Source organism: Gymnoscopelus braueri (genome assembly GCF_963280865.1).
Source record: "Gymnoscopelus braueri genome assembly, chromosome: 23".
Taxonomy (NCBI): Eukaryota; Metazoa; Chordata; class Actinopteri; order Myctophiformes; family Myctophidae; genus Gymnoscopelus; species Gymnoscopelus braueri.
This window is the reverse complement of record NC_137625.1, coordinates 40,860,696-40,876,404: the sequence shown is the minus strand read 5'-3', so window position 1 is coordinate 40,876,404 and position 15,709 is coordinate 40,860,696. Positions and strand designations below refer to the sequence as shown.

General features: G+C 40.8%; 1 protein-coding gene across 2 annotated transcripts in view; it reads left to right on the top strand.

Moving 5' to 3' along the window:
- The window catches only part of tmtc1 (transmembrane O-mannosyltransferase targeting cadherins 1), a 92,431-nt gene that overhangs the window by 32,361 nt on the left and 44,361 nt on the right, over positions 1-15,709 (top strand). For both annotated transcript variants that reach the window (XM_080421362.1, XM_080421361.1), the window contains exon 5: positions 12,952-13,033. In XM_080421362.1, the coding sequence (XP_080277488.1) occupies positions 12,952-13,033 (82 nt within the window). The remainder of the gene's footprint in view (positions 1-12,951; positions 13,034-15,709) is intronic.

The following is a 15,709-nucleotide window of genomic DNA, read 5'->3' as shown; positions in this document are numbered from 1 at the left end:
ACCAACGGTATGGCGGTATCTCCCCAAAAAAGTTGTTTTGAATGAAAAAATTAAAATAATGATGATAATAATAAATAAATGATAATCGTGGTTATGAACTCGACACCGCGGTATGCATTACACAACCGCGGTTATTGCCAGCCCTACCATCCTCCCTATGCTAATCATATTGACCATATCTGTGTTAGGACAGACACTACTGTAAGTTTAGTGTGTGTGTGTGTGTGTGTGTGTGTGTGTGTGTGTGTGTGTGTGTGTGTGTGTGTGTGTGTGTGTGTGTGTGTGTGTGTGTGTGTGTGTGTGTGTGTGTGTGTGTGTGTGTGTGTGTGTGTGTGTGTGTGTGTGTGTGTGTGTGTGTGTGTGTGTGTGTGTGTGTGTGTGTGTCAGAGAGAAGGGGAGAGGGAGAGATAAATTAGAGCCCAGATGTGCTAATGAAGGCGTTTTCTTAGCAAAGGCCCAGGTCACAGTATTAATAACTAGCGTCAGAAATAGCCTACATGCCATTAGCAAGCTAATGTAGTCAGCATGGACCCTTGTCCTCTCTGTCTCTACACCTCCAAGACGTTTACACATATCTTCGCTGTCGAGTGAAAACCTTGTATGGAATAAATACTAAGACTTACTATATCTATAAAACCCACAGACAGACTTAATCACTTGCAAAAATAGCAGTCTACAAGTCTGTAGATCTACTTGTAGAGCTTGTAGATTTGCTCATTTTGCTACTTTACGCTAAGCTGACTCCGCCAGATGGAAGAAGCTTGCTTCACACACATATTTGTTTCACAACCTACTGGTTACTCAATACCGCCCCCATCTGGCGGAGTCAGGTTAACTTTACACTACTTAAAGGTTTCATGACGTTCAGTTTTACCACACATTAAAAGTCTTTGTCATGGTCCTTCAAACGTGTATAAAAAGTTTTAACAAAACATTCCACTCCATTGATCCATGGCAGGTGTTTTTCTCTCACATTTCTAAAGCCTTTTCAACTGCAATGAAAAAAGAAATCTTTGCCTGCGGGTGTCGCTAGTGAGGGATTTTGCCTGTCAATCATCGCCTCTGCTCCGCCCCCCCAAAGGAAAGGATAGGGGAGGGGAGGGGCGAGGAGGAGAGTGGGCGGGATTAATCGGCTGTGACCTCACTGCCGAAGGGCCAACCAAGCTCAGATTACTTTTCAGCCTAATTATTCAGAAAACCCCAGACCACAGAAAATCCACTGAATGTCATAAAACCCCCCAAAAAACATAAAAAAATTGAAAATGAATGTCATAGAACCTTTAACACACTAAACGTAAAATGTTGATATATGGAGATACGAGGTTTTGACGATATCCTGTACGCACATTTAATGCGAGTTGATGGTAATCCTTCATAATGAGGCTATTTGGACTGAAAATGCTGGTGTAGACGATGAAGAATGAAGTAGTACTGTACATTGAAGTAGAAATATTAGCGGGAGATGAGATTTAGACCAAACTCAACGCCTTCTTTCCTGACCAAGATACAGGAAAAAGAGGTTCCCTATATTCTAGTAATTCTCTAAACATCAGGGTTTATGTGGATCCTTAATCTAGAAATCTAGAAAGTCTTAAATTCATGCTTCAAAGGTCTTAAAAAAACAGTCAGGTATTTATTTTTCTTGTGTTGTATTTGTGCTTTTTTGTTATCGATTGGTCTTAACGACTAACGCTATACTGTACAGTTAGTTGAAATCCATCCAATCCAAAACAAGAATTGGGATGCTAGGGTTCAAGCGGTTAAATCAAACTTGCCTATTTCTGCATAAACACTGAACATGTTGGTGCTTCACAGCACAGGAAATGAAAAGGCTTCTTTCAGTGTGGACATTGACAAAATCACCATTACTCTCTCGCTGTCTCTCTGTCTCTCTCTGTGTGTGCGCTCAGGAGGTAGAGTGGTTGTTCAGTGATCGAGTTCCCAGCTCCTGTGTGTCCTTGAGCAAGACACTGAACCCCAATCTGCTCCCGGTGAGCAGGGAGTGGGGTTCTTGCATGGTTGCCTCTGCCGTCAGTGAGTGAATGTACCGCTTAGAACACATGGGCCCCTTTTCCACCGCGGTTGAACTGGTTCCCTTTATTTGTTCCCGCCTAATTTTGAACCAGTTCAGAGTGTTTCCACTGAATACTTGTTTTTTCTTGCCCTGAACTGGGAACCAAAGTGGGCGTGTCACTATCCTACAAGTTGGAAGATGCAGATGCGATAAACAATGGCAAAAGCAAGTGAAAAATCATCATTAAAAAAAGAAAAGTGAAACTGTAACTGCCTTTGACGTTAAATGGACACTTTGACCGGTTATATTAGACACATTGCTGGCCAGGCCTAGAATCAAACCTGGGGCAACTGGGGACTCCTGCCCCTAATTACAATGGTGCTTTAAATTGGTGGAAACGCAAGCCAGTTCGCAGCTGGTTCCGTCAAGGCTCCAAGGATCTAGAACAGTACCAGTTCTAGAGCCAAAGTTCTTTTGTTGGAAAATGGGCCATAGTGTGTAGGGATGCATGATATTGACATTTTGGCCGATATACGTTTCCCGGTTATTTGCATGTAATGGTCAAATCGGCCGATACCGATTATTGCAATACAACTTTCCAGTAGGTTTTACCTTTCACATGTTATTCAGTAACTGTGATTCTGTGTGCAGATTTAGACATTCTTTCTGTACAATATTTCACATTGTCTCCCTATTGAGACAGCAGCAACAAAAGAATAAGAAAAGTAAAGCAAAACTAAAAACAGACAGGAAAAAAATATATAAAAAATCTGAAGTAATCAAAGAGAAATATACAAACATGAAAGAACAGAAGAATGTACAATATGTATCCTCACACATACACTGTAACACAATATATATATATCCACACACATACCGCACATTCAGGCTATCAAATTACACATAATACAAATCTCTTTATAAAATTATAAATCGTATCATAACTCAATGCGTGCAAAAGGCGTCCACTTTTTGGTAAATTGCTCGCTTTGTAGCCTCACCAAATAAGTGATTCTTTCCATATCTCTAATCTCTTTGACTTTATTCAACCATTGTTCGGGGGTCGGAGGGAGCAGACCCAACCAGTTAATTGTGATGCATTTTTTGGCTGCCGTTAACAATATCTGTAGGAGGTAAATATTCTTCCTGCCTTCAAAACCTGTCGGCACAATTCCTAGAATAGCCGTCTTGAAATCTTGTGGTACTTGAGTATCAAATACTTTATTGATGTCGCTAAATACTGCATTCCAAAACTGCCGCACTTTGGGACATGCCCAAAAGATATGTGAGTGGTCCCCGACCTGCTCACCACATCTCCTCCAGCACTCGCTTGTAGGAGTAGTGCCTGCTCTGGCAGTCAGTAACGGGGTCTTAAAAAACCTACTCGTAATTTTCCACTGATACTCTCTCCAAGAATTAGAATTAGTTACTTTGTGTGCTTCAGTGCAGGCATCAACCCATTCTTCTTGTGTAATCTCTTGTTGTATTTCAGCCTCCCACTTTGCTTTTATATAAAGAGTGTCACTGGGAACCATTGACAATAGATTTTGATACAAGCTAGAAATAATTTTCCCACTTGAAGCTCCATTTTGGATGTCAATCAGAAAGGATTCTAAAACAGAGGGGCTTCTAATTTTGTCCCAGTCCTCTTGATTTTCTAAAAAGTGCCTTAGTTGGAGGTATCTAAAAAAGTCAGTTCTAGGCAGGTTAAACTCGTTTCTGAGTTGATCAAATGACTTTAGCTGGCTGGAGTAACATAACTGGTGAACAAACCTCAAACCTAGCTTCCTCCACCCCCCGAACCCAGCATCCAACCTTGATGGTACAAAACCTCTAATACATCCAATTGAAGACAGGCCAGATGTTGAGAGAGGCAGTCTAACTGTAGTATTTTTATTCAAACATTTTCCAACTGGTTGACCCTATGGAAAGCTTCTCCCCAAAAAATATATTGATTGAATCTGCAGACTTAACATGCAGGGATACATATGTTAACCCATTAAAACAGGGAAAGCATTTGTGTCATTTTAGATTTTAGTGTTGGCTATTCAAAATTAGCAGATCTAGAAGCTCACAGCGCATCACTTTGTGCTATTTTTGAACATTTTAGAAAAATCTTCAAAGTGTTGTTTTTTAACACAAACACAAATCTTTTGGGGGTCCCTGGCACAAAAAAAAATTCAGATGGGGGTCCACGGCCAAATACATATCATTTTGGGGGTCCTTGGCACGAAAACGTTCGAGAACTACTGATTTAGAAGGCCCCCATCAGGTCTTAATGGGTTTAAGTAAAATATTGGCTAAAACCAATTATTATTTTGATATCGGTTCAATACTGATATTGCACTTTTAAGGCCGATATTGCCAATACCAATATGATGACCGATTAATCGTGCATTCCTAATCCTACCGTTGCAGTGAATGGGTGAATGTACATATGAGTGGTTGGAAAGGGCACTTTATACTGTAATTTACCATTCCATTTAGTGTGTTCCGCTCTCTTTCTCCCTTCTTTACTCACTCTGTCTCAAAGCGAGTTACTACTCTGTTTCTCCCTTTTAAAAATGTAATGGTAATTAACGTTCACACCATTCCCCTTCGCTTTCACACTCACTCACAGTAGAACGGCTGCTGTCTGGCATACTAACTTACAACACCCCCACACACACATACACACATGCTGTGCAGAACAGTGCAACCTTTTCTGGATCAGGGCCCACTTGAAAATCGAAAGCGGAATTTGAATCGAAAGCGTTCACGTCCCACCCACTTGACCCCTTAAGTGGTCAGATGTGTGGGACGCATGCATTTGCAGAGTATGTTTATTTTAAAGATCAGTCAATTGATTGTGTTCTGGCTTGGATCAACATGGAACTACTTGGAACTAACATACTATTACTACTTTCGGCAACCTGGCCAGGATTACCTGCTATTTGTGCGTGCGTCTTTTTCAACCTACACTTTTGTATTAACACAACAATTTTTATATTGCATACGTCATTTAGTACACACGCCACAAAAATGTTTGTGTGTGTGTGCGAGCGCATGGCGTGCACAGACTATTTGTACTGTATGTGTGTGCGCAGGACTGCAGTTGTATCCTGTGCATGTCCTCGCATCAAATTCTTCCCTCCACCAGGGATTTGTAATAGAAAAACAAATGTTACAAAGGTTGGTCTGATAGGACCTCAGCGAAGATGGAGAACTTTAATATCAGTAAGATGCTCCCTCCATCTCTGAAAGAGCTTCTACACGCACACGCATGCATGCACGCTAGAGATGCGCGGATGGGTTTTTTTGTCACCCAAATCCGCGTTAACAAGTTCATTATCCATCCGCCATCCACCCGCGGTAATTATATCATCCTATTTATAGATCCGCACCAACCGCACCAAATAATTGTTATTTTCTTGACGTTAGTTTTCTTATAAACAATGTCACTCACCACTGTCGCGATGCAGTGACTGTATACAATCCACAACCATGGTAACTACAAGCGCACGTCTTCATTCAGTTCATTGAGTTACTTTCGCTTTCAACCACTTTGTTGCCATGTCGGCTTTTTATAAGCTTTTTATAAGCGACTTTTGTTTGGCACTTGTTGTGGGCTTGTTTTCATAGACCTGGCTGCTTATTTCTCTCGCAAGTTGTCGCAACCTGGCAACACTGGCCGGCTGCAAAGCAACATGTAGTGAGCGGCTATTTTGTGCCTGGTGTAAAATGACGTAATATTAAAATACTACAAACGCACACAGTGAAATGTAGTGCTTTTTAAAAGCTATTGTAGGTCTATAGATTGATATCATTAATTTAATTCCCGCATTATTTTACCCGCGGTTTATCCAATATTAATTAATCATTATATTTGATTGACCCAAATCCACCCAAACTGCGGTTAACTGCGGCAACCGCGGCTAAAACCGCGATCCGCGCATCTCTAATGCACGCACACGCACACACACCACACACACACACACACACACACACACACACACACACACACACACACACACACACACACACACACACACACACACACACACACACACACACACACACACACACAGTAACTCTATGCTGGTTTAATATTGTTAGAGATGTGAGTTGAGTTGATTGTCATAGCGCTACACAATAAAACCGGTAGTGTTCATTTAACTTTTAAATGTGTAAATAAGGGTCTATTTAGTTATTAATAGTCCATCTCCTGTGTATAACGTAATACATTTGACCTAATCTAGGTGTGTGTGTGTGTGTGTGTTAGGGCATTCACGAATAGTGATTTTTAGCATTGGAATTATTCGATCTTTTGGTCGATATTCGATTTTTTTTATTTTATTTTTTTTGTCAATGGCATTGACGACTCGACTCAAGGAATACGAGTTGACGTCACACCAGAGCTCACAGCTGCGTGTCTGCTGTAGAAAAGCCAGAAAAGCCACATTATTCTGTTAATGCCCTAGTGTGTGTGCGCGCACTGTGTCCAAATTGTAATGGAATAGCTCCATTCACTGCCCTATGGCTCAGGCCAAGCCAATAGATTGAGTTTAACAGAATATATCCGGGCTTCACATAGTGGAATAAAGTTAAAATGTCTGGAGCAGTTATCTGTACTGAAAATGTACAGTCCAACTTGGATTCTTTCTGTAGTAAATATCTACTGGTATTTACATGAGTGGGCTGGCCTCAGATGAATGCACATCGGTGCATATCGTTGCTGTCGGGTGGAAACCTTGTACGTCCAAGTGAATGTTTAACTCCTTGAACACCTTGGTAGGAAGTAGCATCCTCTGCCCCTCGCCCCCAGCCCTCCTTCCTCTGTAAATGATGCTGAAATGATGTTGATGCTACTAGTTTTCTACCAATATGAATTGTATTGTATGTATTATATGTATTGCTGATGAATTGAGTACAATGGACCACAATGGAAATGCTACTGACTCATTAGCCCATGTGGAGCCCCCACCAGGAGGACGTAGAGCCTCCGTCCTACTCCTCCAGCCCGTAGGAATATGTGCAGTGACAAATATCACCCTCGCCGCCTGGCTTCCCTCCCCTGAACACGGTGGATTAGAACCCCCATTTTAGTTTTTCCTCTTACTTATGCATGAAACTGTAGTATGAAGAAGTAGGGCATTTATTTACGAAAATATACAAACAAGGAGGTTCAGGACTGAGTCTGAACTCTTGTATGAAGTCGTTGCTGTCGGACTGAAACCTCATATCTCCATATTTCATTTAATTGTTTTTGTAAATGAATGGCCTACTTCATCATATACAAGTAGTGAAAATAGACTATCTACAAGCTCACATAGAGATTATAGATCGGCTATCGCTATTTTAAAATTTCGGATTTTTCAGATCTTTCTTGAAGGGATAGCCCATTGAGATGCAGCATCTCATTTTAGAGGGGGTCCCATTAAAAACATGAACAACAGACATAGATACATGCAATACAAGTATACAGATGCATTCCTACACAGATAGCTGTATAGAACATGTTTTTAATATACTAATAAAAAAGGAACGGTTTTCGCTCGACAGCAACGAAGTGAGGATGTTGGTGGGAGACTGGAGCTGCAAGACGATGGAGAACATTCAACAAAACACACAAACACAATGAGATGAACCCAGACGCGTTCACACCCACTTAGAGGACAAAGGACAACCTTCAGCCTCCTCTGGACACAGAGGCACACACACACACGCACACACACACACACACACACACACACACGCTGTTTTCTATCCTTCACGGAATGGATCTTCACACATCACACTGAATAGCATGACATCAACTCTGAGAGCGAGACCGAGAGATAGAGAATGGAGGTGAAAAGGACATCACACACACACATACGTTTGTATTGCTATATTTGTGAGGAAATCTAAATTTTAGGGTGGTCATTTTAGGCAAATGTTGGTGCACGACACCCATAACCCTAACCCCTTAATTTAAACCTAACCTCTAAATGCCTAATCATAAGCATAACCTCAACCAGCATTTCTAACCATAAAACAAACATTTTTCTGGTGAGGACCAGGAAAATGGTCCTTACAATGTCTATTTCTCAAATTGTACTTAACTTGTGAGCACATTTGGTCCTCATAATGTCTATTTCTTTAGGTCTACATCACAAGATCTATCTCACAAGTACACACACACACACACACACACACACACACACACACACACACACACACACACACAGACACAGACACAGACACAGACAGTGTGATGTTCCCCCTCTTCCTTCATGCGTTTCATGTATTTTCATTGCTAGCTGGTGGGCAGGAAGGCCTGTAGCAGAGCAGAGCTTCATAGAGGGAACTCTTTTCACAGCAGACTGTTATGTTCAAAGTCATCTATCAATACAGACGGGTTGGCTCCCCCAGTTTTCAAATGCTTCCACCTAACAGTCTGCTTTTACTTACTGTAAGTAAAAGTAGTAATACTACGATATAAAAATACTCTGTTACAAGTAGTAAAAGTCCTATATTAAAAATCTGACCTCATACAGTCGATGTGTTCCGATTTTGAACCACTTTCAACCTGGCGTCCCTATTTTTGGGCATGTTATTTTTGGTGAAAATTAGGGCTTTAGTCGGAGTTCAGTTTATATCTATCAAAAAGTTATGCATTTTCTTAGAAATTACATATTCTCAAATAGAAACGTCTATCAAGTCTTACATATTGAATTCAAGATTTGTATGTTTATATTTATTTATTATTTATATTAAAATGTGGTTCAAAGCGACGGTAATCGGTGTGGTCTTGGACACTCCAAAATCCGGATCGCCATGTGACCCAATAAATCTGGCATCGTTCGGGCTGTAATTCAAAGATTGTGGAGGAGATAGGCTGGCTTGAGAGGCTATGTTCAAAGCCAGCGTGGTGGGTGGGGGGGGGCTACATAAATAACTGTGGCACATGGCGAGGACAGAAGAGAGGAGCTGGAGAGGAAATGGCAGTCAGTGGGAGGAATGCAGAGAATGAGTGGCGTGACTGCAGCGCAGGGTGCCGTGCATCACCACCACCAGTAAAGACCTTATCACTGGGCTAAGTGGAACGGCTGTGGTATAGATCAGTGGTTCTCAAACTTTTTCATGCCAAGGACCACCCAAATTGATATGTATTTGGACACGGACCCCCAATCTGAAAAGGTTTTGTGCAGGGACTCAAAGAAGAGAAGATTTATACATTGTCCAATCATTATACAGTAGAATAACTATTTTTCAAAAATAGCAGATGTACAAGCTTGCATCTGTGAGCTTTGAGAACCAATGTTATAGATCAGTGATTCTCAACCTGGGCCACAACGGTATCACAAGTGAGCCCCCAAATAATTGCAATCAAATGATTGGCTTATGAATGCGACAAAAACAAAAAGATATCCATGAATTCAAGTCACCATGGGGTGATTAATCGATAGAAAAAAAAGTCAAACTATGCCTAAACCAAACCTTATTCCTCAGTAAAACTAATACAAGAACCGCTGGGGGTGACCGGGATCGAGCGTTCCGGTTGCCGTTATAGTCATGTATCTGTATCTATGTCTCAATGCTGTGTCTTAGGCTGTGTTCACACTGGCAAATCAGATTTTTTTGCCTATCCAAATTGAAATCAGATTGTTTTTTATCAAGTCTGAAAAGCCAAAGAAGAACCACATGGAAACTGATTTGTGTGAATCAGATTTGAACCACATTCCTTAGCCTTGTTCAGACTGCATAAAACCAACACGACTCCAATCTGGATAGGAAATCCGATTTGGGCTGGTTTTGTGGCTGCCAGTCTGAACAGGGCCTTATTGTTTCTTAAACCAGTGGTTTTCAAAGTGGATTCCTTGAGGGCGGTTCCAGAGGGTCCCCAGCCAAAGGATTGATAGTTATGAACCAAATGGACCCTTATGTGTCTGTAACTCTGAGAGCGTACAAATAGAACCTATTTGTACGCTCTCAGAGCTCTCAGAATAGTATCACATGGGGGTCCGTGGCTTAATGCATATCAAACTGGGTGTCCTTGAAATTAAAATGGCTGAGAATCACTGTTATAGTTGTAAAAGTCTTCTCTTATTAGTCAGGGGATATTAGCAGAAAAAAATCCAATCTTGGAATAAATTCCTTACCAAAAGAAATCTTCACCAATGTGTTTGTAAAAGTGTCTAGTAACACATCTCACAAAGACTGAAATGCAGTTTCCCTAGGGGAATTTTTGACAGCTGCTGAAAGTTGGGGTACCCACCATAATCTTATGCAGGGAAAAAAATCTAAATTTAATTCTGTTTTAAGTAGCATGTGAGGGGTCAAACTAGGGTGTTTTTATGATTCTGAATCCATTGCAAGCATTTGTTTTGCACCAAAACCACTCCTTGGGCTAAAAACAGCCCAATCTCAATGGGCTTTTTACACAAAAAGTATACCTGGAAAAGGATGGCGATGGCCCATTTTAGCCCAAGGAGTGGTTTTGGTGCAAAACAAATGCTTGCAATGGATTCAGAATCATAAAAACACCCTAGTTTGACCCCTCACATGCTACTTAAAACAGAATTAAAGTTTGATTTTTTTTTCCCGCATAAGGTTATTGTGGGTACCCCAACTTTCAGGAGCGGTCACAAATTCCCCTAGGGAAACTGCATTTCAGTCTTTGTGAGATGTGTTACTAGACACCTTTACAAACACATTGGTGAAGATTTTTTTTGGTAAGAAATTTATTCCAAGATTTTTTAAATATCCCCTGACTATATGGGGGTCCCTGGCGTATTTTTTCAAATGGAGGGTCCTTAACATGAAAACGTTTGAGAGTCACTGTCTTAAAACAGATATCTTCCTCTGCAGGTCTTATTTAGCTGATTCCTCCAACTTCACTTCAGATCAAATTGGCCAGACTCACTTTTCCCAGCTCCTTGTCGGGCTTCGACCTCCTCCCCCCCCCCCCCCCCAATCCGTCCTTTTGCTGTTGCCGCGGTTGCAGTTGTCATGGTGAATTAGCATCCTGTTGTGTGTGGATGCCATGCCGACATCTCTGCCATGATGATCCCTTTGGGAGATGTTGAGGCCCAGGTCTGAAGGAGAACCTGTGTGTGTGTGTGTGTGTGTGTGCGTGTGCGTGTGAGTGTGTGTGAGTGTGTGACGTCTCATTCTTCGCGTCTAGTGTGAAATTGGTCTTTTCAGTGATGTTTCCCAAGGACATGCTGTCTGTTTCAGCATCAGAATGCGGTTCTCTCGCTCTCTCTCTCCTCTTCTCTCCCTTTCTCCCTACCTAGTATTGTAGCCGTGAATTGTTTTAATATTCACTACGCACTACCAGTCTGTCTTTTATAGTTGTCTTAAAGGATGCAATCAATCACGTAATTCTGCTCGTGTGTTTGTGTGTGTGTGTGTGTGTGCCCTCTTAGCTTGTATTGTAAGAAAACAGTTGTTTAACCGCTTGAACCCCAGCATCCATAGTCTGGGGGGGAACATTAGACAAAAACAGCCGATCTACAAGCTCACAACCGGTCGCAACGGGAAAAAGTAGTCCAAGTAAGATCCTCCATGTTAAAGGAAGAGTAAGTGATATTTTTTGGTCAAAACAAAACGTATTTTTTTGTTAAAAGGTTAAAGCACTATTTTCTGATAGTAATCATCACATGAGTGTTTGTTCAGTAACAGGACTACCCCTGTCTCTCTAATTCTTTAAAGAATTGGAGAGACAGGGGTAGTCCTGTTACTGAACAAACACTCCTGTGATGATTACTTCTTAAAATGACACAGATGCGTTCCCTTCCCGGTCTTAATGGGTTAATAAACAGAAAATAAAATTTCATGTGGGTTGCACATTTTCAACCAATTTTCTATTTTATAGTGTTACCATTCCAATTTTGTCTGCTCATTTCTTTGTGTCATCACTACCAATTTCACTTGTTTATCCTGTATCCTGTATGAGTTCTCACAACTGATTGGATAAAATTGGTATCCTGACCTGAAAATGCATTTTCAGTTTAATAAAGAGCTGGAGAGACGGGGAGACTCCTGTTACTGAACAAACACACACAATGAGCACTATCAGGATATAGAGCTATAAATTAACATTTATTTTAGCAAAGGAATATCACTTAGCCTACCTTTAAGTGGTTAAAACAGTCTTGCTAGGAAGACCCTCTATGTTAATTATAGCACTGCAAGCTCTCTCTCTCTCTCTCTCTCTCTCTCTCTCTCTCTCTCTCTCTCTCTCTCTCTCTCTCTCTCTCTCTCTCTCTCTCTCTCTCTCTCGTAATGACATCACAGTAATACTTTCCACATGTCCAGGTTGAACAGAACAAGGATAAATTGTTCTTAACAATACCCCCGATAAAAGAAAAAAAAACTTTATTGCTGATACGGCTGACTTGAAACTACACTTTTGACCTTTCTTCTTTTTATGCTGTTCCATACTTTTTTTATTTCTCCTTAAATACTTTTTTTTAATGCTTCTGCATTCCTTTTTCTGCCTTATGTAAAGCACTTTGACTCGACTTTGCTTATGAAAATTGCTACGCCGATAAACCTGTCTTGCCTTGCCTGTTTGTCCCTGCAGGCAGTGTATAGCTTGCAGATGACCTGACCTGTAGATAGATGGATGGAGCATTCATATCTGTATCTTTCTTCTTCCAGTCTTGTGCTTGTGTGAAAGCTTTAGCTGGGTATTAGGTTGTGTTCTTGAAATGAAACGCACACTTCATATCGTTGCTGTCAGGCAGAAACCTTGTATCTCCATATTTCAACTTTTTGTGGTTAGGTCTGTGTTGGTTTTATACATATTTAACCAATGACAACTATTAACAAGAGCTTCTGACTAAATAAACTAACTACATTGCATCCATTGGAACCCTTTTTTATTATTTCTTTATAAAAAAAAGTGATAGTTTTGGACATACAAGGTTTCCACCCAAAAACCACCATATTATATGTTTGTCTTCCAGACACCTGTGTGGCTCCAGGCTGAGGGAGCTTCCCCACATCTGCAGTCCCTTCCTGAAGCGAGCCTGCTTTGTCTCCTGCTATGTGAGTATCATTTTGACATTTGCATAAAACAAGGGTTCCCAAACTTTTCAGGCCCCCCCAAAATAATCACATTTGCATAATAATAATAATTATTATCATTTTTACTATTTCTTTTCCCCAAAACGATACATATCGTCACGAAAACGTATCGCGATATATCGTGGGACGATATATCGGCACACCCCTATCGCCTATTATTTTAGAGGTATTAAAAAGGTCTTAAAAATCCTTAAATTGACACTTGACCCTGTATACACTTATACTGTATGTTGGTTTGTTTACTGTTGAGTGAGAAAACAATGTTGCACATTAAGCTAATCATCTGGGGACCCCCCAAAATAATTTGGGGACCCCCCTGTGTCCTAAACACAACAAACAAACATAACAATTTAAAAAGGGCAAAAAAAAATATGGGGCTAGCGGTATGGAGCCTTCTTGTGGCGGCCCTGTTCTCACTAATTTCACTGTACCACCCACTTCTCTACAATTGCTCATTCCTTTCTATTCTTCTTATTGTTATTTTCGACGCGCGTTCGCGCGTCTTACTTGTTATACAGTACATCTCCGTATCATGAGGTTTCCTCTGAACTCAATTATTCATAGTGTCTGTCCAAGTCTTCGTCTACTCCAGTAGTTCTCAAACTGTTTTGGCTTCAGTACCGCCATGGTATATTATCAGTATATTATACTGATTTCTGAAGCCTTTTAGCTGACTGCAGCATTTTGCTGAGAAAATATTGACATCAAAAGTCCAGTTCTGATGTCAATAATATATTCAAAATAAAACCATAACGGCAATTAAGTATTTATTTCTATTCAATAGCAGTTGTGCTAGTCAGGTTTTCAACTTAATTTGGTTCAAATGTAAAAATGTAAAAGATGAGCTGGTTCACTTCACGCAAAGTCTGTCAATATTTTGTCATTTAACGTAACAGTAAAATACATTTTCCCATTTTCTTTTGCACATTTGAAAAACACTGATCTTCTCAAATGACAACTTCTGAATAACACATTTTAAACATGAAGAAATGCACTGTACTGTGGAGGAGAGGATGTTGGTGAAATGCCATGAAAATATTTTCCTTTTCTCAATATCGATATGTTCATATAATTAATTAAAATGCAGCTGTATGGGACTCGTTTTTCTTCTCTCCAGCAGTTATGTGGAATGGGTTACCTGCAATTCTCATGTCTATTATAGCTCCATTGTTCACTTCCAAATCAGCCATAAAGAGATGGCTGAATAGCCATTGTAGTTGTCTTGTACATTGGAAATTGTATGAATGTATTGTATAAAATGTTTATTTTTATCTCTACTCAGAGAGAGAGAGAGAGAGAGAGAGAGAGAGAGGGAGAGAGATACAATGCACAAGTACAGTAAATAAGCAGTATTATGAGAAATGTTGATGCAAGAGGCTACAACTGATTTTTCACCAGAAAGATTCATCGGTCCCTCTCTCATCTTGTGTGTGCATGATGCGTGTGTTCTTAATTGGCAATCAGATTAAATCAGCAGCAGCTGTTAAGTGATGGCTTTGGCATTTCTCTTTGGGTTAAACCACAGAACAACGACTCCAGCAAATATCTTCTCTCTTTTCTCTTGTTATTCACTGTAAGCCATGCCAAGTATTTAATTGCTTAGATCGGGCCTCAAACACAGAAGCATAAGGGGTGTTGTAGTGAAGTTTATAATTAACCACTTAAACGCCAGCATTCGTATTCTGGGAAAACTTTCGCAGAAAATAGCAGATCGACGAGCTCTTCGCGAGCTTGTCGATCGGCTATTTTCAGCGAAGATATTTAATGTTGAGCGAAAACAGAAAAGTCGCCAGTATAGAGCCCTGAGGGACTCCGCTAGACACCGTATGGGATTTATGAGGTTAACTGAACACATACATTATTCTGAGTTTGTTGTGGCAATCTGTTAGCCTGGTAAACCCTCCCTCCGGAAATCTCATTTGTAATTTATTTCAGGAGTGAGTCTGGCATGATCGCCCATTCTGCAATTTTGGCTGTGGGCTGGAGTTGGGCGGGAGTAATACCGTTGACTGACAACCCCTTCAGCCAATCAGCACTGTCCCACTTCAGCCAGTGCATTTTTACCACTTCCAGACTGTGACGCAACGGGACTTTTGAGACGGCCATGCCCAAAATAGGTTGCCTTATTCGGATACATGCGTGTCACTGCCCGCCCCTGCCGGTTCTCTAAATTTTAATTTTTAAATAGGCTCTGTCATGATTAATTGACCACATATATGAAGTTAAACAACTAAATTATATCCAAACGATATCTTATAAGTAAATTCCGTGCCTCAAAATAGAAGTTTGAGAGTTTTTGAAGTTTTAAAACAGCGGAGAAAATAGCGCACAGAAAAGATGGCTGCCGTTCGTGTTTTGTCGGCTGCATTCAGGCTGCACTCGGTGCCATTCGGGCTCACTCGAACTCGCCACCTGATTGGCCAACTTTTGCTGTCAATCACAGAACGATGAGCGACGACGCTGATAGGCTCGGTTTTTTGGTAATGCGCTAGAAACGCCCATACAAGCCTTCAGGCCAGACTCCTTCCTGAAATCAAATGGAAATTAGATTTTCCGGAGGGAGGGTTTACCAGGCTAGCAATCTGTGGAATTTCACATGAAGCTTGTAATTGCTCAAGGCAGTTTTTCCACCACTGG